General features: G+C 36.3%; 1 protein-coding gene and 1 long non-coding RNA gene across 3 annotated transcripts; one reads left to right on the top strand and one right to left on the bottom strand.

Moving 5' to 3' along the window:
- Positions 1 to 1,835: 1,835 nt before the first annotated feature.
- On the top strand, positions 1,836 to 22,059 carry LOC131409673 (uncharacterized). Of its 2 annotated transcripts, XR_009220978.1 has the most exons (5): positions 1,836 to 1,892; positions 6,055 to 6,115; positions 9,998 to 10,142; positions 21,274 to 21,351; positions 21,877 to 22,059. It is a non-coding gene; the product is annotated as an uncharacterized LOC131409673 (long non-coding RNA). The 2 variants fall into 2 exon arrangements; XR_009220977.1 differs by lacking the exons at positions 1,836 to 1,892; positions 6,055 to 6,115 and adding an exon at positions 8,220 to 8,534.
- Positions 22,060 to 24,944: 2,885 nt separating this feature from the next.
- Positions 24,945 to 26,200, bottom strand: CABS1 (calcium binding protein, spermatid associated 1). Its single transcript, XM_058547221.1, has one exon. The coding sequence runs from the start codon at positions 26,166 to 26,168 to the stop codon at positions 24,954 to 24,956; it is 1,215 nt and encodes a 404-aa protein (XP_058403204.1). The 5' UTR covers positions 26,169 to 26,200; the 3' UTR covers positions 24,945 to 24,953.
- Positions 26,201 to 26,540: the final 340 nt, after the last annotated feature.

Below are 26,540 nucleotides of genomic sequence, written 5' to 3'. Positions count from 1 at the left end.
AAGTTTTCTCTGTAAACTAGATCCAATACTTTAAAACATTTAAACTGTAAATGAAACATATTTGTCAGTTGATAAATCATGTTATATTTATTCTCTCATTTAATATGTAAAATAACTCTAAGACACAGTCAGGAAGAAATTAACATCCTAGTTTTTTAAGTGAAGAAAGTGCTGAAGGGCAGAGTTAGTACTAAGACCATATCAGGCTGGTTTAATAAGGTTTATTCCTAAAAAAAATTGTTTGTAGTCTACTGGTAAGAATTTGTTACTTAAAAAATAATGAAGGACTCTAAAAGATAAAGTCTATTAGAAAATAATGAAGTTGTGCGTCATCTCCTGAAAGCTAGTACAAGTGCCTTAAATAACAACTTTATATTTTTGGGGAAAATGGTGAATTGTTCTCTGAAATGGAAGTCAAAAGACCTCAGTTCTGGAATTGATTTTGCTGCCTATGAATAGGATGGCATTGGGAGAAAGTTCACTGACCTCTCAGGGCTTTATTTTCTTGCTTTGTAAAATGATAAAGTTAAATTGAATAGCTCCGTGTCGTCCCCATCACAGGCAGATCTAGGTTTTGAGGAGAAGAAAGCTTATATAATTTTGGGAGTTGACTATAAAAAAAGAATACAAAATCATAATTACAAAGTACCTGCAGCTACTCGAAGGCCACCTTATAGGAGAGGCTGTGAATACACAATGGTCTGAACCATCCAAAGTCCACCTGTTATGAGGGGAGATGTGCCCAAGGGTAAGTTGAAATAGTAAGAGAAAGAGGCAATGTTAACCAATGGTAGTTTAAATATCTTACTTTTGCAAATTTAATAAAAATCCTATGACTTTTGGACACATTGCTGTAGCCCCTTAGAAGGCCTTGGGAGATTCTTCAGTTTCAGTTTCATTTGCGTTGTCATTAATCTCCTTCTGGGCCTCTTCAATTTCTCGCATCTTCGTTCTAAAACTTGATGTGCCTAATAACCACCTGGAAGTTGATGATAACTAAAAATTCAGGGACTCAGTGGCTGAGGTTCTGTTTTGTTAGGTTTGGGGTGGGGTCCAGGAAACTGCATTGTTAGTAGATACCATAGATAATTCTGACACAGATGTTGCATACAGTATACTTTGAGCAACAGTACTCCAATAGAATCCAAACTAATGGCTGGAAATAGACAGTAAAATCACCTCTTGCATTTTAACTGGAAGCTGTTATTGGGAGCAACTGATGCTTTGGGAAAAAGATAAGGAAAGGCCATTAAAGGCTAGTTGTGAAGGTCAGAAGGCCTCCCTCACGGTGTGTAAAGAAACTCCAATCTCCTGCAGTTAGAAAGGCAGAAAAATTTGAGGACCAGTCCCAGGACTCAATTATCAAAATAGTTGAGTTCCAGGGAAGACTACTCTCAACCTAGGCAGATCTGCAATACCTAGTTTAGGGCCTTGATTGGGAAAGAATGAGACCAAGAAATATGGATTGATCCTTAGATCTCATGGTGTATCAGTTAGCTGTTTCTGTGTAATAAACCACAGCAAAACTTGGTGGCTTCACAAAACAACTGTTTAATATTTCTTATAAGTCTATATGTTTGCTTGGACGTTTTCATTGTCTGTCTAGGCTTGGTTGACCTTGATTGGGCTTGCTTATGTGTCTGTGTTCAGCTCGTGAGTTGGCTGGTCTAGGTATCCTTGGCTGGGACAGCTCAGTTCTTTTCCACATGTCTCTGAAATCCCTCCAAGAGTCTGGGCATGCTCTCATGGTGATATGAGAGATTCAAAAGAAAAAATCATAAATGTGTAAATGTTTTTTTCAAATCTCTTCTTTTTTTTCCAGTGTGATTGATACAGTGTTGTCCCACTGGCCAAAATACGCTAAACGTCAAGCCCAGAGACAGTGCAAGAGGGTATGCAATAGGCTTACATAAAGGGAGGTGTGAAAAATTGGGGCCATTAATTCAATAAATCTCCACACTTGATGTCCCCTACTTTCTGCTTCAATTCCTAATTTTAAAGAATCTAAGATTGGGCTTAGTTTACAGTAGAGTTTCTCAACCTTGACACTGTTGATATTTTGGGCCAGATAATTCTTTGTTATGGGGGACTGTATTGTGCATCCTTGACTTCTACCCAATAGAAGCAGTAGCCAAAAGCATCCTCCAAATAAAAAGCTATAATGACCAAAAATGTTCCAGACATTGCCAAATGTCCCCTCAGGAACAAAATCATCCCTGGTAGAGAACTGCTAATCTAGATGAAGGAATAAATCCTAATTTCAGCACCTAATTGACTTACTCAGGTTTAGTTCTCTAAAGGGTATTTCTGATTTTGCCTACTCTAGGCATTAGAGCTATATGGAAAGTGGATTGTAGGAAGCGAAACTAGGGGAAGAAAGACCTGTTAGAAAGTGGTTACGGTTGTCCAGATGGACTAGTGTAGTGGCAATGGGACTACTGAGAAGGGGACAGAATCAAGAGATGTTCGTGGGATGTAATCAACAAGTCGTTTAGATGGACTGGATATGGGGGGTAAAGGAGAGAATGATGTCAAGGATGATGCCCATGGGTCAGGTAAAATTACAGAAAGAGCTTGGTAATTGAGACAAGAGGGTTGAACTTGATTAGGACACATGGAGATAATTAGAAGGCTATTTCAGGACAATAGAGACATGTGTGCCAAGACAGTGAAGAGGAGGATAGAAGTACATTGTTAACATTCAATCCAGGCTGGAGGATATAACAGTAGTATGGGTGAATAGCAAAAACAGGGTTTCTGGGGAAACCTGGAAAGATAGCAACAGATGGAACTTCTGCCATAAAAAATGAATAGGAATTGTCAGGAATGTTTCAACTTCAGATGAGGTGGGTTTGACTCTATAGGTTTGTTACATGGGGAATACTTGCAATGGACAAAATGGTGAATTGGAGGAGAAAACCAGGGAAGCACAGTAGGATTGCCAGGCAGATCTGATGGTGCTGTTGAGTTTGGGGGCCTTGAATTTTAGTGGTGTCTCTCTCTATAGTTGTGTATTTTTCCTTAGTAGCACTAGGTAGATTTTGTATACACTCAGAGGAAGTAATTATTTCTATCAATCAAAGATAGCAATTTTACCAGATTGATGAGCTATTAGAAAAAAAATAAAAAGAAAGTTGAAGGCATTTGCAAGCTAGTATTTGAATTGATGGACTGTAAAATCTAAGCTGGGTATGAAAGAAAGTTGAAGGGGCGCTCTGGCAGGATGGCAACTGGTCAAGGAACTGGAGATCCTATTGAGTTTAAAGAGTTGCTATAGTGAGGAGAAGTGCAATATCTGGGAGTATGGGAAATTTTGATCAAAGATTTTTTTTTGTGTGTGAGGAAGATCAGCCCTGAGCTAATATCTGTGCTAATCCTCCTCTTTTTGCTGAGGAAGACCGACTCTGAGCTAACATCTGTTGCCAATCCTCCTCCTTTTTTCTCCCCAAAGCCCCCATAGATAGCTGTATGTCATAGTTGCACATCCTTCTAGTTGCTGTATGTGGGACGTGGCCTCAGCATGGCCGGAGAAGTGGTGCGTTGGTGCGCGCCCGGGACCCGAACCTGGGCCGCCAGTAGCAGAGCGTGTGCACTTAACCGCTAAGCCACGGGGCCGGCCCTGATCAAAGATGTTTTGATCAAGTATGTCTTGATATGTGACTTTATAGGTAGAGTATATCTGTGTGAGGGCAGCAAAGTCCAGGTTACTTGTGTAACTGAAGAGAAATAAAGATCATTCAAGATGAGAAGATCAAGGAATGGAGTAATGTGGGTTTTAATGGATTATCAGTGTGGACTGTGACATTTCCCAGAACTGTGGTGGCACTTGGGATAAACTTTGTCAATCCAGAGTTCTGCAGAGAGTGAGTGGTGACCGAGAGCTTGACTGATAACAGCAATAAAGAAGAGGAGAAGGAGGAATGGCTAAATGGCACAGACTTCATTTAAGTGGAAATTGTTTTTCAGAGGATTAGAAGAGTGACAGTTTCTGTGTTAGTTGGCCTTACTGTAGTAACAAGAACAGCAACAAAAGTCTCAATGACTAACAAAAACAAAAAATTATCTCATGTCACATGTTGGCAGCTGTTGTTTCTGCAGCTCTGTTGTATATATCTTCTCATTCCAGGACCCAGCTTGAAGACACAGTCTCTATTTAGGACATGCAGCTCTTGTAGTACAAAGGAAAACAGGAAGAGAGGGAATTCCTGCTTTCAATTTCCTACTGTGACTTGATCTCATATTTCGATTGCCAAAGCAAGTCACAGTGCCAAGACTGATGATGAGATAGGGAGGTATACTCTTTACTGAGGGAGGGATGCCCTGCAAGCCTTATGACAACCAGTGGAAATGTAGAATCCTCTTTTTATAAGGGAGGTGGAAGTAAATGACAGAGCACTAGTACCCTCTACCACAGTTGGGAAGCAGCAGCCAAAGAATGACAAATCCACCTCATTTCCCTGAGACTGAGGGTTGAGGAAGAGTCAGTAGCTTCCGCTTGAGAGGATCCATTTACTTGTCGTAAAGAAGCAATCTTCTTTGAAAGTCTAATTCTTCCTGCTTTTTCAGGGATGCAGTTTTATTAATTATCATCTTTTTAAAAGTAAACATTCAATTTCTCATTTTCAACTGGATATAATTCCTAATTCATCTTTCCTAATACAAAATTACGCTCTTGATTGCTTTACCTTTTCAAGCCATCCGCCTGTCTTCTGTGGTCTCTTTAATATAAAACATCTTTTGTTACTTGCACACTTTTCACTGCTTAACTTTGTTATAATTTTAACAATATTGAGACTCTTATTTCCAAACATTTTGTTGTTCATGTGCTCCTCATACTTCTCATTTTTCTTCTTTTTTCTTTTCTCTCTTTTTAAAGGTGTTTAACTCTCTCTTTTTAAAGGTGTTTAAACATTTTTTCTTAAACCTTTTTCTCCTCTTGGCTTTTTTTTTTAATTCCTAATTTTTTTTTTGTTTTTTTTTTGGTGAGGAAGATCAGCCCTGTGCTAACATCCATGCCAATCCTCCTCCTTTTTTTTTTTTTTTCCCTTTTTCTCCCCAAAGCCCCAGTAGATAGTTGTATGTCATAATTGCACATCCTTCTAGTTGCTGTATGTAGGGCGCCACCTCAGCATGGCCAGAGAAGTAGTGCGTTGGTGCGCGCCCGGGATCCGAACCCAGGCCACCAGTAGTGGAGTGCACGCGCTTAACTGCTAAGCCACAGGCCCGGCCCCTCTCCTCTTGGCTTTTATAAAAGTCTCTTAGTTCTTTCACCTCTAATTGCTCCTTTCTATCAGCTTTCCTTGCTTTTTTTCTTCTGGTCTAAGTTTAGGTTTCCCTCATGATTCTGCCTTTCTCTCTCCTCCTCCTCCTTCTGCTTTCTGCCTCCTCTTCTGCCCCCACCTCCTTGTCCTCCTCCTCCTCCTTCTTCCTCTTCTCTTTTTTTTTATTATACAATTATAAATATGTGAGAGAACTTGTGTTTTGAAGAGAAATGTACTCTAAACTATTGCTAATGATAAAGACACTATGAATTACATTAATGTGGAGTTTGTGTAGTCCTAGTTAAACGAAACTTTTACTTATAAAACTCCAGGATAAGCAGAACACAAAGCTGGCTGGACCATCACAATAGATTCCTAATTTGTTTCTCCACTCCAGATGTCCTGGGCATTTTTTGAGGGAGAAGTGGAGAGTACATGGGCTACACTAACCAGGTTAGAATGCCTGCTCTTCATTCACCTACTGTGTGTCCCTGGGTAGTTGATTAACCTCTGTGTGCCTCAGTTTCCCTATTTCTAGAGTGTCAGTAATAATGGGAATTATCTTATAGGGTTATGGTGAGTATTAAATAGTTGTATGTCAAGCCCTTGGAACCGAGTTTGGCACGTGTAAGAAATCAAATGTTTTTATTATTTATAAGTTATATTTTCTATATTAATCATCTGTGGTAAAACCTTTATTGATTTTCCCTTTTCTGTAGAATTAATCCAAACTCCTAATCCTGGTCCTTGATCATATGATTATAACTTCCTGTTCTGATATCCGTTTTTCTAGGTATGTCCTACATTCGTGGCTGACTTCTGTTTCATGGGGTAAGGAGCAACTTGACAGTGTGGTATGTATTTTATCCATCTTGTTAGTCCCAGAATCAGAGTCCTGGCAAGTTGTATACACTCAATAAATGTTTGAAGAGCATGGATATGAATCCCATTTGCTCTCCGAACTCCATGCATTTGCTGTGTTTTTATCCAGCAGTGGGCCTCCTACCTTTTTTCTACCTGCTGAAATCATTCTTTCCCTTTTCATCTCTTGCATGAAAACTGTTTTTTGGATATCCTCACTGAAATTCCATACTACATTCTGGGGATCGTTTTTTCATGGCCATAATCATAGTTATGTGTATTCTTGACCTTTACTTCCTACTCTCTCAGGACTAGGTTATGTCTCATTAGCTATTAAAGTCACTTTCAACCCTTCAATACCAAGATTTTATGATTGTCTATGTCTACTATGATGGTTTATCCATTATAGTTTTTGCTCCCCCTAAAAAAGAATAAATATCTCCTTCTCCTGTTTGCTCATTATTGTTTGTGTCTTTGCAGATAATATTTGCTATAGATTCCTTATGTAGTTATTTAGTGTTAATTACCTTGTTTCTATCTTTGCCACTTGAACCTTTGAGGAATAGCAATTGAGTTACTTATATTTGTATTCTTCTGTTCCCTGTCCTAGATCTAGGTAAATTTTACTAAATCACTTGGATGAATTAATTTATCAACTAGAAATTGATCTACTATATTTTTGAATGAAATGAGTCATGAAATGGTACAAAATTTCAGTTGAACAATCTCTAGAGAAAATACCTCTTTAGATGAAGGAATAGTGTTTGAGATATTCAGATCTATAGATCTGTAGAAATTTAACTTTTTTATTCTTTCTATGCTTTTTGAAAATATGTCCTAATAGACCTTCATCTCTTTGAAGGAAGAATTGTATTGCACCTCTTCTTTGTAGCTTTTATCATGGTTGTAATTTTATATAATCGTATATGTATCTATAGGATTACATTTTATATAAATTATTTGTATGTAATTATTTGGTTGTGACTAAGTGCACTGATGCTTTATATCACAAAGAAAAGTCATTTCTAGACTATTATATTATAACATGACATTATATGGGGTGACTTCAAACAATTTTGATTTTTTTGCCTTTGAAGCATTTACATTTCTTTTTCCTGAACACATACTTTGTGTGTTATAGTGCCACCTGAAAGAGTGAAGGTGCTGGTAATATTGCTGTCTCTCTACAGAGAAATAAAGAAGAGACCAACACACATGTGATCAAATGCATAAATCAAGTTATCTTTGGAAGTTTTTACAGTATAGCAAAGCTACAGAAGAAGGATTAAGAACCCACATCCCTTTATTTTTGTATCTTTTCCTATATTTTTGTTAAAACTAAAATGATGAGAGAATGTGATCACAAAAATATCAATATTCAGTTTTTCAGGATCTGTAAAAACAAAACAAAACAAAATGCCACAAGCCATTAATTAAAAGTACATAAGCTCTTTTGTCTCCAATTACTTTAAAACGGCCAAATGCTGGGTAGGACATTAGAAGCTGAGACTTTAGAGTTAAATGGATTAGAGTTTGAAGACTCTGCCATTTGTACTTTGTGATCTTTGGAAAGTCACATAAATTCTCATAGCCTCAATTTTTTCATCTTTAAAGAGGAATCAATGATATCTACTTTATAATGTTGCTATGAGTATTAAATGAGATGCAATACAAGAAGTATTTAGTGCAATAACAGTGTCAGAGCTATTCTAAGTGTTCCACAATTGGCATCTATGTAATTTTTGTATTATATAATGGGATAATTCTTCTCATTTATATTCATAGTTAGGAGCACCTATATTCAGAATAGAAGCAATATATGATATGCTGTTTTTCATTCAATATTCTTTCTTAAGGATCATATTACATCATGATGTGTGTATTGCAGTCAATGTGTATAGCAAGAGAGCTCTTTCATGGGTTGTGATTTAGTTTATATTTCTATTCTCAATGCTAATTGTAATATTTGCTAAATTATTTCATCTTTTTTTTGCTTTATTAGAGTTGGTAGGTCCTGAAAGAGTGAGGGGAGCATTCCTCTATGTCAAATGCACACTTTGTGGGATTTAATAAACTTTGAAGTATAAACTAACTTTTATTCACTAAGACTCTAATTAAAAGTGATTATTTCAGGAAAATTAAACACATTTCAGCATTGGGAACAGAGGTCAAAATACATACACAGTAGGTGACCCTTTTAATTGTTTCTTTCTTTTGTAGGAATATGCGAGCACTGGGTTTACAGATATAACCTATCCACTCAAGGAGACCAAATTTAATTTTTGAAATAAGAGAGGAATAAGAACTTCTAATCCACGTGACAGAGTCAGAAACTATTTGTTTATCCTTCTGTTTGATAGGGCAAAAAAACACCTGATCTTGTTTAGACACATCTCAAAGTCACTCATTTAGGTAGAAAATATTTTGGAAAATATTGTTTACCTCAGTTTGTCTTTGTCATCTTGTGGTTTGGTACATTTGTAATCTTAAAATGCTTATAGAATTTCCTGAGTCTGTTGTTGCTAGTAGATAGTGAAAATCTCATAGGTATGGGTAATATCTGCTGTTGCAGGAGAGGTAGTGTCAGCCACTGGGGCAGCAGCGATGTCAGACACTGGGGCACTGCTGTTGGACTCAGATTGGAGGGTGCTGGGAGCTGTGGTGCTGGAAACAACACCACCTGTAGTGTTGCTGACAGAGGTGGTGGAAATGGCAGTGGTGGCAGCAGCAGCGATGGTGGTGCTGATTACAGCTGGAGGAGCACTAGAAGTGGCTGGTGGTGCCTGAGAGCTAGAGTTTACATTCCCAGGTGATGTAGGGCTGGGTGATGGACCCTGTGGGTGGTGGGGGTAGAGGGAATGGTGGGAGAGGTGGGGAAGATGTGCGAAATGGAGATAGTTGGATTGGGTTCATGATGACCACGGTGATCACGTGGACTCCCAGGAACTTGTTCAAGTTTTGCAAAATATTTTCTTGGTAGCCCAAAACGTATTTGTTTAAATGGTTTAAAATGCTCTTCGAAACTTTTGCTAGACTTGAGAGAAAATACAAAACACAATTGATTTTGTACAGATGAGATGATGAACAAGCCTGAAATCAGGCTTTAAGTATATATCTATATTATCATTTAAATTTGTGTAAATATTCTAACTTTATTCCACAAGTAATTTGATGGGTGTGCCCACCAAGTAGAGAGTTTTGAATTATGACCTTTGGTGAAATATAAAGTAAACTGTATCTCTGCTCTTCTCAAAACCTAATAGTTGTATTACAGATTTTCACAAAATGTGTTCTATATTGAAAAGATTTTGGTGGTCAAATAACTATGGAAAAGATTTGGGTAAACACATTTCTTTACTACAAGACTCATTAGAGTTGTCAGTATAATATGCCAATGAATATTTAGCATACCCAAGGATATGCAATATTTCCCAAACTTACTTCACCATGGAAATGTTGTGTGTGTTTGCGTGTGTAGCATTTCTTCATTCTAGTGTTTTAGTGTTTCATGGAGAACCTATGGGACATTCTGTTTTAATTTCCATCCTGGAAAAAAGTATAATGCATTTTACTGCTCTGAATAAAGAGAATAAAAGGAGACTATCGAAGCTTTGCATGGCTTTCTTTTCATAGACCCAAATATGAGATTGATAGAGCATTCCATGAATCCATGTGGCTGACCCATTTGCACAGAATCACACGTATTAAAAGCTAGAAGTGCCTTAGATCAGTCAGCGTATATCTACCCAGCAAAAGCCTCATTTCAATAATGCCATGAGGAATTTTAATTGCCTTTAGTTACATGGACTTTTAACATGACACTCTCCTAGGATTTTAATTTAGGTCTTTGTCTCTCATTTTGTCTTCACTGGCAGAAGTTAATCCTTGAGATCTGAATATGACACTCCTCCTGCCTCTTCATGAAACATTAGTTCTCAAAGTGAATAAATTCTAAGAAAGAGATAACTGACTTTAAGATGAAGAAGAAATACATTGCCAAAATTGTCATAAACTTTCCAGGTAGGTTTGGAATTATATTTTTTTCTAAATATCAGCACAGTTTGGGGGTCACTAAACCTAGATGATGTCTATTCCACAACATTAGAAGCAAGATACCTTTTTTGTTTTTAAGGTTTCATTTAGAGTACTTGTCTTGGAGTGGGGAAAGGAGAGAGCGAGGGGATGTAACAGGGTGATGTGACCACATCCTACTGTGCCACCCACCTCCATTCTGACGTGGAGTAGGGATTATGAGAATTAGAAATGGCAGAGAGTAGAAACAGGGATTTATAATTTTGAAAAGTCTTTCCAGATGATTCTGAATTTTCTTTCCTTTCCAACGAAAACCATTGATTTTGAGAAAAGAAACTAGTTTTTGCATTTTGTGGGATCATAGGAAATGTTCCTCATTAAAAAGCCATCAATATCTATAAAGAGAAAGACATTTACACTGAACAAACAAATGTAGATAGTTTTGATCCTGATGGCTGGATAAGCTTTGCTTTTCGTATGCTAAACTGTCCTGCTTCCACTGCGGATTAATATGTATCTAAGAGGCAGGGAGCTGGAGGCAAAGTTTTCGTGCTCACAGAACTGTTCCTGTTGGTTGACTCTGGCTCTCTCAACATGTTCTTAGGTTGAGAATAAAAGAAGATATTTGTACCTTATCAACTCCTCAGACATAACTAACTTTTGATTATGAATGAAAATGTTAAAAGATAAGCAGAAATATAAGTAAAACTTACTTCTCTGTGGCTTTTTTGCTTGTGTGCACCAGCTGGCTAAAATGAGATAGAGAATACAAATATATATATAAAAAATTAGACCTTGAGCATATATGGCATGTTAAGAATACTGATTATAAATTATTTCTGAGGTTAAATGTAATTGGTTAGGGTGAATAGAATGGAATACAATTTTGGGTGTCATTATTAAATGTGAGGGACCTTCTAACAGTTTAAAGGGTACACAGTTCATGAGATAAAGATGATCAGTTTTTCTGGAGGTCTTTAAGTAGAAGGGTTTCTCTCCCTCCACATTCTCATGGGTGTGTTGCCAACCAGTCTCCAATTTCCAGGTAGTGCTAGATTTGACTCCTTTTGTCAAGGAGTCACCAAGTGTCACCATTCACTCAGGTGCCAAACCTGGAGACCATTATGGAACCAACATCTTTATGAACTTTGTGTAAGGAACTTGGTATAAGCTTGTCTTTGTGGGAGAGAAAAATGGGTGATCCAAACAGCTCTGGAACAGGGTTTTTCACTGGATAGGAAATCCTCCTTGGTACATTTTAGCATGGGACAATAGGAGAAGAGGCAGTTCCCATAGATAGCAGTGCCCAGACACTGTTGTTCATGAAATGGTACTGGATTATGTCTGTAGCAATAAGCCTTAGACAGTATAACTTACCCTTTAGATAAAGTAACTTAGGTGCAGGCGTTTGGTAAACAAACCTAAAAATGTTAGAAGATATAAAACACATGCTCTTGATTGGAAGTTATATATCGTGTCTAGAATTTCTTAATTTATTTGATCCATGTGAAATCTTTTATATGGTTGCAAATTTATAGTGTTCCCTATAATCAGTTTTCTTCTTCACGCATCTTTCTTTTTGGAGAGCCTGCCAAAGATTAAATGTTATCCAGGAACGCTACCACAGAGATAGAATCAGAATACACAATTTAAAATCCTGACACTACAATGTCTTACTTAACACATCTCGGGAATTGTAGAGACTACCAATATGTGAAAAAAAATAAAATAAAAATATTGATTGCAACCCAAGGTCAACGAAAGATCATGGAGAAAGTTAAATGAAGGTCTTAGGCAAAAATAAAACTAAAACAAAGAGTATGTAGTATAAAGGTATGTTAACATAAAACAATGAGCTGTATGTACACTTTATGATTAACTAAATAAGAAAATAAATATATGTAAGATATTCAATATTTACCGAGAAGCCAGCAGTGAAAGTCAAGACGACAGCAATAAAAATGAGAGCCTCCATCTTGTCTTAGGATCTTCTAGAAGAAGGCAGCAATGGATGCTTCCTTGGTAGTGGGAAAATAAATAGCATTTTGTTTTTGCTAAATTTTAACCAAAAGAAAAACATTTACACATGTTATAGTACATCTATGGCATATATTCTACCTGTGACATAATAAAAACTTTTCAAATTTATAAGAAAAATGTTGAGTCCAACAGATATGTGCAAAGGTTAAGAATAAAGAATTCCAATAACAATACAAATAATAGATGAAATGTGGGCAAAAGTTAGTCCTTGTTTCATTATCAAGAAAACATGTACAGCTTCCTTTTGGGCTACTATTTTACAATTACTAAAGAGTTATTTAAAAAGGTAAAATCAAAATATGATCCAGATTGTGGTGAAGTTGATATCCTTGCACACGGCCATTGTTTCTATTAATTGAGATAATTTTTTTTGAAAAGCAAGATGGCAATATGCAAAAGAAACATGAAAATTTCATACCTTTAACATAAAGAATCTCAGTCTTGGGAATTATTCTCAATAACTTAGTTAACCAATAGAAAAAAAATAAAAAATGTTCATTCCAGAGTTACTTACAATTAAAAAATGTGGATACTGACAATCATGAAGATTTTGTGGACATTTGAAAAGTGCTTATGTTATAATGATAAGTAAAATGTTTAAATACCATACTGTATGTAAATTATCCAAATAAACACAGGAAAATGTAAGCAAAAATTAAAATAAGTGTGGTATGATGGTTTAATTTCTATGTATTATTTTCTGTTATTAACAAATTTATGATGTTTTGTTGATTTTATAATTTAAACACATAAAAGAAATCAAGAAATTGCCATTAAATGGTCTTCTGGCTCTGATTTTGACCTTACATATTTAAGACACTAGACAAAAAGTTTTAAAGGTTAACTTACAATTTAAAAACACATATATTTAGAAGTACGAAGTATTTATATTAATCTTGTCATCGGTATTCTTTTTATTATCTATGAGTAACATAGAAATTTGACATTTCTGCTAAACTTTTTTTTTCATATGATCATTATTGCTAGATTGTCTTGCCCAAAGGAAATGGGAAACAAACAAACAAACACACAACAAAACCTAAGCCTCTCTAATTGCAGTTCTTTGAGGGCTATTATAAAATTATCCTTTCTTCATAATTTTGCATTCATATTTCATACTTCAGCAATGAGTCAATTTTTTTGTCGCTGTTCACTTAAATAATTACTCTTCCAAAGAAGAAAAGTGAGGAGTTAATGGCTAATTATTCATGCTTACAAAATTTCAGCTTCAAATGTGACTGCGCTTCTAATCTTTAAGTTACAACATTAAAAACATGATAGCCACCTTGGGGTTAAGGTTGGTGTGCTATGCTTTGGTGGCCCAGGTTTGTGGGTTCAGATCCCGGGTGTGGACCTGCACCACTCGTCAACTACCCTGTGGCAGCGACCCACATACAAAATAGAGGAAGAGTGGCACAGATGTTAGCTCAGGGTGAATCTTCCTCAAGCCAAAAAAAAAAGGGAAAGATTGGCAATGGAGGTTAGCTCAGGGCGAATCTTCCTTAGCAACAAAACAAAACAAAACATGCTAGCCACGACATAATTGATGGAGTATTACTATCTTTTAACAATGATTTTATTCAATAGGGCATCTCTTTGTGATTTTATGGGAAAGACCACTGAATCAATAGTCATAAGAGTTGAGCTTCATTTGTCAAACCTGGTCACATTAAATAACCTATCTGAGGCCCATTTTTCTAATTTTAAAGTGAAGTGATTAATTTATTTGATGAAATGGTCACGTCACAATACTCCAAGAATAAGAATAAAAAACCAAATTAATAAGTGTATCCCCATCATATGAAATAGTCACAATCTCAAGCAAAATATAAGACACATTTAGAGTTTTATATGCCCTTCCCTTTGTAATAAAAGAGATAAATAGAATGGAAGTATTCAATTAGTAAAAAAGCATTTGGCCTACCTTACTAAAACAGATAGATGTTTCTGCAACTGAAACCATTTTCATTTTTGTAGACACAAAACTAAAATATTGATTCATGTCTAAAAAGGGCCACTTGAAAGTTATTTGGGATGCCAGAGGACAAGCTATTTTTATGATCATGTTAACTGAAATTATTAACATTTTACTAATAAAAGTAGATTGAACTTATAAGCTGATGAATTTGTTAAAGCATTTCCATTTTTTTCGATATATAATATTTCCTTTCAAATGCATTGTCTATTAGTACTCTCTGGAAACAGACTTTGAGATCTCATGATAATTACACTAATTAGAAACTGGATATAATCAGTCTAAAGGAAATTGGTTTAAGTCTTTCAAATTTTAAAAATGATACTGTAATAGGGGATCCTCTCTCTGCTTGTCCAGAAGTGTTGGTCTTGCTTCAGCTTCTGAAGTCTGGATGCTCAGAAAAAGATACAGTGATTCACACCTTATAAAGGATTTTTTCCCCCTCTCCTTTATCCTTTCAAATTTGTGCCTATATGCTAAGCAAAATATTACTATTATTTTAGCATTTGCTTCTGAGCTAATCCAAACTATTTCCTGAAGCAAAAAAGTAGTGTTATAATCTTCAAAAGTGGACATTTGTCCTTTTCATTTTTCTTAGAAACATCATGGCTAATTATCCGCGCATCAGAAGAAATGAAGGCTTATTCTTTATAATTTAAAGATAGTACTTTGAGTCTACTTCTTTCCTTTATTTTGGTTGTTTTCTTAAATAACTTGACATTTTACTAGCAAAGCAATAGTCACTGAAACTCAACTACAAATCCTAGGTCTAATGAACATTTTCCTACTTAAGAATACTCCACTATTTACAATATTTGCCTTGCTAGTATGTGGTAATGTTGTGGACTCTGAGCTGACAGAAAGTATTTAAAGATGGTGGCTTCTTTTGTGTTCATCTCTAGCTTTTTAAGGTAAAGTACTTTGTTCCTGAAAGTTAATTTTTAGTGGTTATAAAATGAGCAGGATTTAAACATTCGTAGTTGGAGGGCAGCTGCAAACATAGCATTCTTTTCTTGCCTTTTCTGGACATAAAAATAAAAAAAAAAAGGTGACTAATGAATCATTTTGACACTCCTTCATATGCTTTTTACCTCTAGACTAACAATAATCTGTAATTAAATGTGACAGAAGATATGTTGTGCACCCTAGTAATTACCTTGCTCAGAAGAAATGTGCCAGTTACTGAACACAAATATGAGCATTGTAGTAGTTTGACATTTGCTTTGATGTCAGTAAGTTTTACTTTCCGTGAAAATGTTTCTCATCACCAGAAAGATAGGAAAACATCCTGTACTTACCCTTGAAGGTCTACTGGAGGGTAATCGGATTTGTGATGCTTTTCTTTCAAGTTCGCTGTTAACAAGGGTGTATCTTCTTGGTAGAAATTTACCCGGTGATGAATTGAAAGATCAGATGAGGACGTCCAGACTTTTTATCCTAAAGGTGAATTTGAGGGCACTGGACACTATGTCTCCTTGGTTATTGTTTTTTCAATTTGTTCATATCTTTTTAATTTATTTTTTAGGATATCTTATTGCAATGAGAGCAACCTAAAATCTAAATCAAGATACAGACTTATGTCTGTGTGCTTTCACATAGAAAGTATTATTTTGTACATGAAGTGACTGAGACTGGAGAAAATAAGTGACTAGCTCAGTTTCAAGAGCCAGTGTTTTAACTCAGATTTGTTTATCTCCACAGCTTTTTCTTTCCCCTACACCAAGATATATTTTTAAATATGTTTCACTTCCATTAAGAGAATTTTTGATTAATTATTATAGTGAGTAAACTGTAGACAGAGAGACTCTGTGTTGGACATTTTTGTGTCTCTATCAACTAGTAGATTTCCTGGCATCGATTTAGGCGATAAATAACACTTTTGACCAAGTAAAATATATGAACTTCCTTTCTTTTTCTGACTTTGTTGTAAATTATGTCTAATCCAAACTTCAGTAGAATGAGAGAAAATGTGGGGATTCCAACTCACAAGATGCTTGCTCTCATTAAAGAGAGTCAGCCGACCTGGCTAGGAACAACTACCAATTTGGGTGACACTACAGCTTTCAGATTCTACATAAAATTTTCATGTTAAGGAGTCCATGTAGTTAAGTTGGTGCTTATTTTATTATCATTCTGGTTAATAGTGTAAATGGAATACACTGATAAATCTTGGAATATATTGATAATTATCCTTATTGATTCCTGCTATAATTTCTTTTTTCTTTTTTTAATTTTTTGTTTATTGCAGTAACATTGGTTTACAACATTGTATAAATTTCAGGTGTAAATTATTATACTTCTATTTCTGCATAGATTACATCATGTTCACCACCCAAATACTAATTACAACTCATCACCACACATATGTGCCAAATTATCCCTTTCGCCCTCCTCCCTCCCCCCTTCCCCTCTGGTAACCACCAATCCAATCTCTGTCTCTATGTGTTTGTTGTTGTTATTATCTACTACTTAATGAGGGAAATCATATGGTATTTGACCTTCTCTCTCTGACTTATTTCACTTTGTATAATACCCTCAATGTCCTGCTATAATTTCTTATCTCTCTGCCTCTTACTTCCTCTACCATCCCCAGTCTAGCTTTTACTTTTTCACCAAAATAATCTTTATAATACATAATTAACATATTAACCCCTTGCTTAAAACTTTTGATGCCTCCCATTATCTATATCAGCATTTCCCAAACCATGTTACACAGAGTATTAGTTCCTAGAGATGTTTACTGGAGCTCCATGAAAATATAGTTTCATGAACACTTCATATACATATTCTCTTTTAAAGACTCTAGGAAATTCACCCCAACATTTTATCAGTGCGTTTTACTCTGAAACTCTTTTTAGCTCTTGCAAGAAAACCTATTAATTCCAGTGAAACTAGCTCAGGAAATATGACCTGTTATGTGAAATTTTAACCTTAAGTTGCTGCACACGGTGTGATGGTTAATTTTATGTGTTAATTTGGCTAGGTTTTGATGTCTAGTTGTTTGGTCAAACACTGGTCCACATGTTGCTGTGAAAGTGTTTTATAGATGTGATTAACATTTAACGTCAGTTGGCTTTCAGTAAAGCAGATTGCCTTACATAACGTGGATGAGCCTCATCTAATCAGTTGAAGGCCTTAGAGCAAAGATTGAAATTTCCTAAAAAAGAAGGAATTCTTTCTTGAGACTGAAACATAGAAACCCTGTCTGAGTTTCCAACTGCTGGCTTGCCCTGTGGATTTTGGACTCAAGACCACTATACTAACTCTTACCTGAATTTCCAGCCTACCAACCTGTGCTATGGATTTTGAACTTGCCAGTCTCCACAATTACCTAAGCCAATTTCTTAAAATAAATCTCTTTCACTCATCCATCTATCTATCTATCTATCTATCTATCTATCTATCTATCTATCTATCTATCCATCCATCCATCCATCCTCTATCTATCTATCAGCTATCTATCTATCTATCATCTATCTATCGTCTATCAATCATTGATTCTGTTTCTCTTGAGAACCCTGACTAATATACATGGTCTGACTCAATTTGATTATTTTTGCTTTTCTAAGGCTATAATATCAGTCATAATTTGGTATATTTGTTACCATTCTCTTTCAGATCCACTGTGCTCTAACCTTACTTCAATATTACTGAGCACACTGAGTATTTTTATGCTTCTGGATCTTTGCCCTTGCCTTTCCCTCAGCTTGGAATCAGTGATCCCCTTCTTGTCCTGGTAAACTCATATTCGTGATTAAGGATCCAGTTCATACTATTCTTCCTCTGAGCGCATTCATAGCCTAATAAATGAAATCATCATTCACTGTTTCATTTAGTTCATTCATTTAACAGATGTTTATTGAACATCTGCTGTGTTCAACACTCTCAGAATTGAACAGTGGACAAGGGGGTTATGATCTCTTTGCTTAGGATGGAATGACCAGCTCTGTTTACTCAGACACTCTAGTTTATGCCTGTTGTCTTAGAGTCATTATTAATAGTGCCTCCTTTCAGTCTCAGAAGTGTTCTGGTTTTGATGATAAATTATGTGATCATATTAATTATCAAACATACAATATAGTAGGGAAGATAAACATTAAATAGGTGTTATGGGTTGAATTTTGTCTTTCCCCTCACCCCCAGAACCTATGAATGTGACCTATTCAGATATGGGGTCTTTGCAGAAGTAACCAAGTTAAGATGATGTGATACTGGATTAAAAAGCCTAATCCAATGACTGATGTCCTTTTAAGTAGAGAGAAATTTGGACACAGAGACATACAAAGAGAACACCATGTGATGAGGGAGGCAGAGATTGTAGTGAGGTGTCTATAAGCCAGACAATGTCAAGGATTGCCAGCAACCACTAGTAGCTAGGAAGAAGCAAGGAAAGATCCTCCGTGTGAACCTTCAGAGAGAGCATGTCCCTGCTGACAACTTGATTTCAGACTTATGTCCTTCAGAACTGTGAGAGAATAAATTTCTGTTGTTTTAAGCCATCCAGTTTGTAGTAATTTGTTACAGCAGTCCTAGGAAATTAATACACAAGCAATTTTAAAAATTATGAGTGTTACGTAAAGCACGATATTGTGTACCATGGGGCAATATGATGGAAGAATACAAGTGCCTACATGGTTGGAGGAAGTGACATTTAAGGGAGTTCAAGAATGACTCAGGGTAACTGTAGCATGTTCAATGATCCTGAGACAAGATAAAGCTTGATGCTCTAAAGAAACCAAAAGTAGATCTCTGTCAATGGGATTTAAGAGTGAAAAATGACAGTAGCATATCATGAGGCTGCATAGATAAGCATTGTCCTGCTTGTGGAGAACCTGACAAATATCATGAAGATTTTGCACTTTATCCTAACATTTGTGGAAAGTCACTGGTGCATTTTGAGTATGGAGATGAAAGTGGCAGGATCAACTTGTGCTATAAAATGTCACTCTTGCTTGATAAAACTTGGGATAAAGAAGTGGCAGTGGGAATGGAGGCAAGTGGATTCCTGAGGGTCCAGAGGTGAAAACTTAGTTTTTGTTGGATGTGGGGAATGAGAGAGAGAGATGTAAAGGAAGAGTCCCAGTTTCTGGCTTGGACAACTGTGCAGATGGTATCTCTTGGTGAGATGGGGTACATTAGAAGAGGAGAAATTTGAGGAAAGGGGAATGCCAATTTCAATTTAGTCTTCTGTTCTCTTTGAGGTGTAGGTGAGAAATCCAAAAGAACATACCAGTAGTGTTGTAGAAATAGAATGCAGACCCAAAATTTAATTCATGTTTCATTTATTTACTCCTAACCTGCAGCAGGTGAAGAATTGGTCAGCACACACATATCATGCACATACTGCTCCAATTCCCCAGTCTTCTTGGTACTTTGAAGTTACAAATGTTCTTTAACGCATCCTCATGTAGAGCGTCTCTTTAGGAGAACTGCCTTTCTTTGCGGTCAGGAGTCTTTTCATCTTAAAACTAGTTTCTCTGTCTCTCATATTGTGATCAGGAATGCCTTATGACATGGAAGGGAGTTTTATGTCTCAGGGTGGGGGTAGCTGTGAGTAAGGGTTACAGTGCAGATTGTAAACAGGGGTTACAATAGGACAGAGGGGAACTTTGGACAGAGGCATCTTGGGTCAGAGGGAAATGTGGACAGGATTATCTTGTGACTCAGAGGTATCTTTTATCAAATAAATACAATAAAGTCTTATAAATGGTGTTATTAAAGAATTATATAGCGAGTGAGGTACATAACAAGTCGTCATACCTAGGAATGGTTAGAGAAGATAGCACTTAAGGTGAGTCTTGGAAGATGATTAAATGTTTACCACATGAGACTGTAAAGAATTCTAGGGACAGGGAATCTGATGAAGACACAGGGACTTGAAGTAGCTTGGATTCTTAGTTATTAGGATGCTTTGATTTCAAACAACAGAAAACTCAACACAAACTTCTTTAACTAGAATAGAAAATGTATCGTCTCAGGTAAGTAAGCAGACCAGGTAAGGCTTGATATATGATGTAACTAGAATTCAGTTCTTCTTTATATTTCTTGGCTCTTATTTTCTCAGTGCTGGCTCTATTCTCAGCATCCTGCTCCCTTGTAATCCCTAGATGGCTCCAGAAGCTTCTGGCACTAGAGGTTTCTTTCAGAAGCTTATTTCCCAGAAATATGGCCTCTTTGCTCTGACTGGTTTATGTGCTTATTCTTGAATGACTGGGGCAAGCTGTATGGGACACAGAGTGACTAGCTCATTGCTAAAGTTGGAAGTAGGGTCTTTCTCACCTAAATCACACATGTATGAAAAGGGAGCAGTTGTAATACGAAGTAAATCTAGTTTATTACAAAGAAAATTTTATAGCAAGTGGGGGTTGGAAGCTACGTCAAAAACAGTAGATGTCAACCATATTAAGGAAACTTAAATTCCTGTCATTTCTTCATTTATAAACACCTATTGAGTATCTACTATCTACTAGGTACTCTTTAGCTCAGTAGTCATGGGTCCCAGTTCTCAGGGAGCTTACATTTCGTCCTTTATATAGAGTGTAGTGCGTGAAGGGAGGGCAGTAGAAGTAAAGGTGGTTGTGGGCAGAGGAAGAACATGTAGGAGCTTGCGTGCTTTGCTAAAAAGTTTGGACTTTATCGTAAAGACAGTAGGGAGCAAGTGAAGGGCTTTAGAGGGGAGACGAATACTTAGGGGCATAATTAATTGACGGGATGCAAGACCAGATGTGGAATGGCCAGTTACATGACTGTGAGCAGGCTTAAACAAGGGAGTGGCAGAAGAAGTGGAGAAAGGGGGAGGGTTATAAGTAGGTAGGATGATTCGTTGTTCAACAGTTCATCCAGAGTTATGTGACTTTGAACTTGGACTTTGGGGTCATGCAGATCTGGAGAGCTGAGCTTTGCCACTTACTGGCTTGGTTATCTTAGTCCAGTGACTTTTCTCAGTTCTCACTTTGGTCATCGGTAAAATGAGACTATTCCAAATGTCCACCAACTGTAAGCACCAAACTCCTTTCTAGGGTCATCACTATTTAGTGTATTTGGGAATAAGGACTCTGTCTCACATCCATTCCTTAATTCTGTATCTTGGCTGTTTCTCTTTAGGCTCAGCAATTCCTTTATTTCCTCAAGAATTGCATATTCAAGACCTTGCTTCTTTCAGATGTTCAATGAAATTTCAAGGTAAGGAGAAACTTTACTTTGAAGTTGCACAATTTGATTATTAGGTGTCTATTCTTTGACAAGTCTGATGTCCATTGGCCACCAATAATCTCACTGGCCACTCTTCTTTCTGGACTCTAGCCAATTGCCAATGAGCTCTGTTCCTCCTGTCTTTGACCAGCCCTATCTGCAAATTGCCATTATCTTGTGTTATAGAGCACATTATCTTTTTAATTGTTTAACTGTTCCAGTCCAGTTTATGCTTCAGGGCTTCATCTCCCTCACTCAAAGGGGACTATCAAGATATTTTCCTAAGCAAAGGCCCTGAAAGGAACTATGGTTTCAGTTTATAAAATGATGTTTTTCAGCTTGCCACCTATCCTAGTACTAAGGTTGTTTTGAGGTTAAATCATTAAAACCTTTAATAGCTTTCAAATATATTCTGAATGAGATCCAGAATGTTCAACAAGCACCACATGAGCATCTCTCTTCTCTACTTTTCCAGTGATTATTTGAGATTATTTGTTTAATATTTATCTTTTCCAGCGGATTAATTTCCATGAAGGCGAGGGCTGTGTCATGTGTTTCACTCAGTGTCCCCAGAGGCTTTCGTGGTGCTTGGAGCATAGTAGGTACACAATATATATATATATATATATTTGTTGAGGAAGATTGGCCCTGAGCTAACATCTCTGCCAGTCTTCCTCTAGTTTGTATGTGGGATGCCGCCTCAGCATGGTTTGATGAGTGGTGTGTAGGTCCGCGCCCGGGATCAGAACCTGCAAATCCTGGGCTGGTAAAGCAGAGTACGTGAACTTAACCACTATGCCACTGTGTCGGCCCCAGACAATAAATATTTTATAAATGAAAATGAATACAATACTTAGTGTCTGACACATAGGAATGCTCGATAACTACTAGCTAATATTTTTATTAGGTGTAGAAGATATATGTTGACTCTCAAGTTTTCTGACTGATGGAGTTGACAATTGTTCTTCCCCTTGGTGTACACTTTATGTTCTGAATTTCATGCATTTATGCATGAAAGCACAGAGAAGGAAACAAAATCACCTGCTTTTTCTTCCTAGAGATAATCTCTGTTAAGGGATTGTTATATCTATCTATCTATCTATCTATCTATCTATGTATCTATCTATGTATCTATCTATCTATCTGTCTATCTATCTATGGCGTACATATCACTGTGTAAATTTTGTTCAGTTTAGTGTGAACATTTCCCTATGTGATTAAAAACTCTTTTATAGACCACTTAAAAAAGATGCATACTATTGCTTCATATGGGTAAATAGAAATGTAACAAATTCCATGCCACTAGCATTTTAGATTGCTTTTAGTGCCACTCCTTTAGAAGCATACAAAATCACATTCTTCACTGTCTTTGGCAACATTCTTGTACTTAAAACTGTGAGAGCCAGTACAGCATAGTGATTAAGACAGCCTGAGCTCTGGAGGAAGACTGCCTGATGTGAAGCCTTCTTTGTTACATATTAACTATGAGGCTTGGGCGTGTTACATAGATTTTTCTGATTTAGTTTCTTTATCTGTAAAATGGGCATAATAATGTTCTTTCTTATAGTATTGTTGTGAAGAGCAAATGTTATTCTAAATGCAAACGCAACAAAGCCTGTAGTAAGACCTCAATAACTTTCATGATCTCTTAGCCACTTTCACCATCTCTAATTCTTAAGAAAATTCTTAGTTGTAAAAATAGCTAGGCCAAAAACTTTGAATATATTTAATGCTTGCTACATATATTGCCAAATTGCCTCCCAGAAAGGTTGGAGAAATTTTCATTAGCCAACAATGAATATTTAAAATGATCATTGTCAATTGTCAACTGAATAAAAATATATCTATATTATAATATATAATAGAGCTAATAGTTTCACTTTTTTTAAATACTACGGTCATTGAATATTTTTCATATGTTTACTGGCAATCTGTGTTTTGTGAATTATCTGTTTATTTCTTCTGCCCATTTAAAATGCTTTCTTTGTAGGAGCTGTTCATAGAGTAAGGATAGTAATCTTTTCCCTGCCATGTATAATGCAATTATTTTTCCCCAATTATCATTTGCTTTTTAATTTTATGTTAATTTTCTTTTGTACAGAATTTTAACTATTCATGGTGTCGAATTTGTCAATCTTTTTTTTACAATTTCTTGTATGCTTAGATAAATTTCTCAACTCTGTTTGGATAAGTATACACATATGTTTCCTTCTAAGTTTCTGTGTGATTTTATTTTTAAGGTTTTGATCCATGTAGAATTTATTTTAGAGTATGGTCTTAAATAGCACTCTAGCTTAATTTTTCCCCAGATACTCAATTGTTAAAGCAAGGTTAATTAACTATTATATCCCATGGTTTTGACGTCCACTTTACCATATACTAAATTTTTATGTTAAAATGTGTTTCTGGGTTTTAACATGCTACCATAATTATTCTAGTCTGTAGTCTATCAAATGGTGTAAATCCTTATCCATCCGCCCTTTCTCTCCCCCTTATATGTACCATTTACTATTTCCAGTGTTTTGGTTTTGTTTTTCTTTTTTTTTAATATAATAAAATTATGAGTCTCTATAGAATAATTCTATTCTTGGTGTCCAGAGTTAAGTTATTCTTTAAACAAACAAAGGATTTTCATTTTACTTATGTCTCTCCTAATTTGATAATTTTGTGCTAGAATATCAAACACATCTGCACACAGTAAATCAGTTGCCATCAAAAAGATTTATTGAAGAAAAATCAGCAAAGTGAAAACAGACCCATTTTAAAAGTCTGTGTCAGAAAAGAATGAAGATCTATGTCCTTGAATTGTTAACCAAAAGCATAAGAAGAGTGTGATATCAGTGATTAAGACCTGAAAAAAATTGACAAAAATTCAGGAAAGAAATTTTAAAGAAAGAGAATCAAATTGCTTCATGTTTATACACAATATTTTTTTGACAAATGTAAGTGTTTGTAAAATATCATTTGCCTTAGTCTGCATCCGGCATGAGCCAGGAACTCTGTAATATTTCTTACAAGTGGGTGCTAAACAATTACTGAATAGCCTTAACTCTTATATAAGTGAGGATTGCAAATATGTTTTTTAATAGAAGAGAACCATTGGTTGCATACTAATGAAAAAAATATGTTTAGAATAAGCATTTCAGATATTTTAATACTACAATATTCTTTTTGAGATGTTGTTAATTCAATTCTCTTCATCTCTTTAACTCACTAAAATATGCTATTGAGGGTTAACTAAAATGACCTACATCATTAAATGTAGCAAGACGTGAGCTTTCTTTATTGCTCTTTCTTCATATTCCTGAAAGCTGGGATTAAAGATTTTATATTAAAATAAGTAAATTGCATAATAATTAAACTTTGTGATACTAGGGGAACTTTTGTACTGCTGAGTTTTCTAAGTTTCCATACATATATTCTACTGCATGACCTCTATTTCTGAGCATCTGCATTTTCTAAGTCTAATACTTGCCTTAAATGCCCACATCCTTTCATTCATTAAGATTTTTGCTTGTTGGACAAACTTCTAAGATGTTTAAACTTGCTGTCTAGGCTATTGCACAATTCTATGTGGCATCTCTTTCATTGCTTTAAATCAGGAACTCATCTGGTTCTTCTTTCAATAGTTTAAAGACACCCATTTCAGTTGTAAAGGTGTCTTCTGTGTGGTTTGGGGTATCTAAATCAGGAGCAGTTCCTGAAAAGGCCTCAGTGTCCTTAGTTACAGATTCCATTCTATTATTTTCAGACAAATCTTCTTTGGTCGTAGTAGATGAATCTTCCATGAGATTCGTAGCTACTGATGCAGGGACAATGAAGTCATATCTGGATTCAACAGCGGTAAGCAAAACAGGATACTTCTCTGCTTCATTTGCATTCTCTGTCTCTATGCAAACGTTGACTTCATCTGTAGACTCTTCATCGGTTAGCAGAATATCTTCTGGGTTATCTTTGTCTCTTTCAAGAGTGGTAGTGAGTTCAAACACAGTGATGAACTTTTCTTCATCAGAGTCGGTTAGTTTAGGCACAGCATTAGGGTCATCCTCTGGAAGAATTAAGTCGATTTCAGGTATTTTCTCTTCTGTAAGAGAAGTTATGTCTGGAATAGTGGTGAAGTTTTTTTCAGTAGCAGGAGAGATTTCAGCCTCAGGAATAGAGGAGTCACTGATCTGGACAGCCTCATCAGCAGTGACATTGGGTTTAACTGAGGAACTATGAGTGTTAGCATCAGGTTCACCCTTCTTAGCTGGAAGGGCAGGGGTGTCAGCAATGTTGGCCGTGCTTTCTTTTAATGTGCCAGGGACTTCAGAAGTGATTGAGACATCTTCATCCCCTGGGCCAGTAGGGTCCAAGAATATATCTTCCTTCGCTGTATTAGTGGAAAAATCTATTAAAGAAACAGTAGCAACTGGTGATGAGATATTACCAATTTTCATTGAAATGAAATCTTCAGTAATATAGTCACTAGGCATGGAGTTTGTAGTGCCTGTCAGAGTGGTAATTTCTTTCTTCAGGTGAGGTGATGATTTCATAATATGGGATTCAGCATCATCTTCTGATTTTAGTCTTTCCTTTAGTGATGTAAGCTTGTTGTATGTAGTTGTTGAAAAATCACTTTCTTGCGTATGGTCGTTTACTGAAGTAATGTGGTCTCCTTCTGAAGTAATAGTTGTTTCTGATCTAGGAATAGTGTTGTCAGCCCCAAAGAAAATGGTTGCTTCTGTTGTTGCTTTACTGCTTTCTGTTGGATGATGAGAGTAAATGTTTGGCAAACCATCTTCAGCCATGGGACAAAGTGGCACCATGCACACTCACAGGTCTTTCCCTGGGCCCAGTGGTATCCCTAGGCAGGAGAGTGGTATTCATTATAGTGATGGAAGCATTGGTCATCATGGTGATTGTTGCATCAACCACAGGGCCAATGGCATTGGCTCTCCTTGGAGGTTGTTTCTGTGCTCTGATTGGGCACCTGACTGCAAGAGTAGTTATATTAGATAAAAAGACAATAGAGTCCTCTCTGATTATGATATCAACATTCACAGCTGAATACGTCAACTGCAAGAACTTGGGATTTACCATGTTTCTGTTTATGAGGGATGTGCCTTCCAATATGGGACTTGTGTCACTTGAAACAGACAGAGCAGAGTCTGCCAGGTACTTTGTGGGTTGTGTTAATG

Source organism: Diceros bicornis, chromosome 8, assembly GCF_020826845.1.
Source record: "Diceros bicornis minor isolate mBicDic1 chromosome 8, mDicBic1.mat.cur, whole genome shotgun sequence".
Classification (NCBI taxonomy): domain Eukaryota; kingdom Metazoa; phylum Chordata; class Mammalia; order Perissodactyla; family Rhinocerotidae; genus Diceros; species Diceros bicornis.
This window is presented reverse-complemented; position numbering and strand designations above follow the sequence as displayed.

Excerpts from the sequence above, each read along its gene's own strand:
- CABS1 (XM_058547221.1), bottom strand. The coding sequence starts at position 26,168 with ATGGTGCCACTTTGTCCCATGGCTGAAGATGGTTTGCCAAACATTTAC.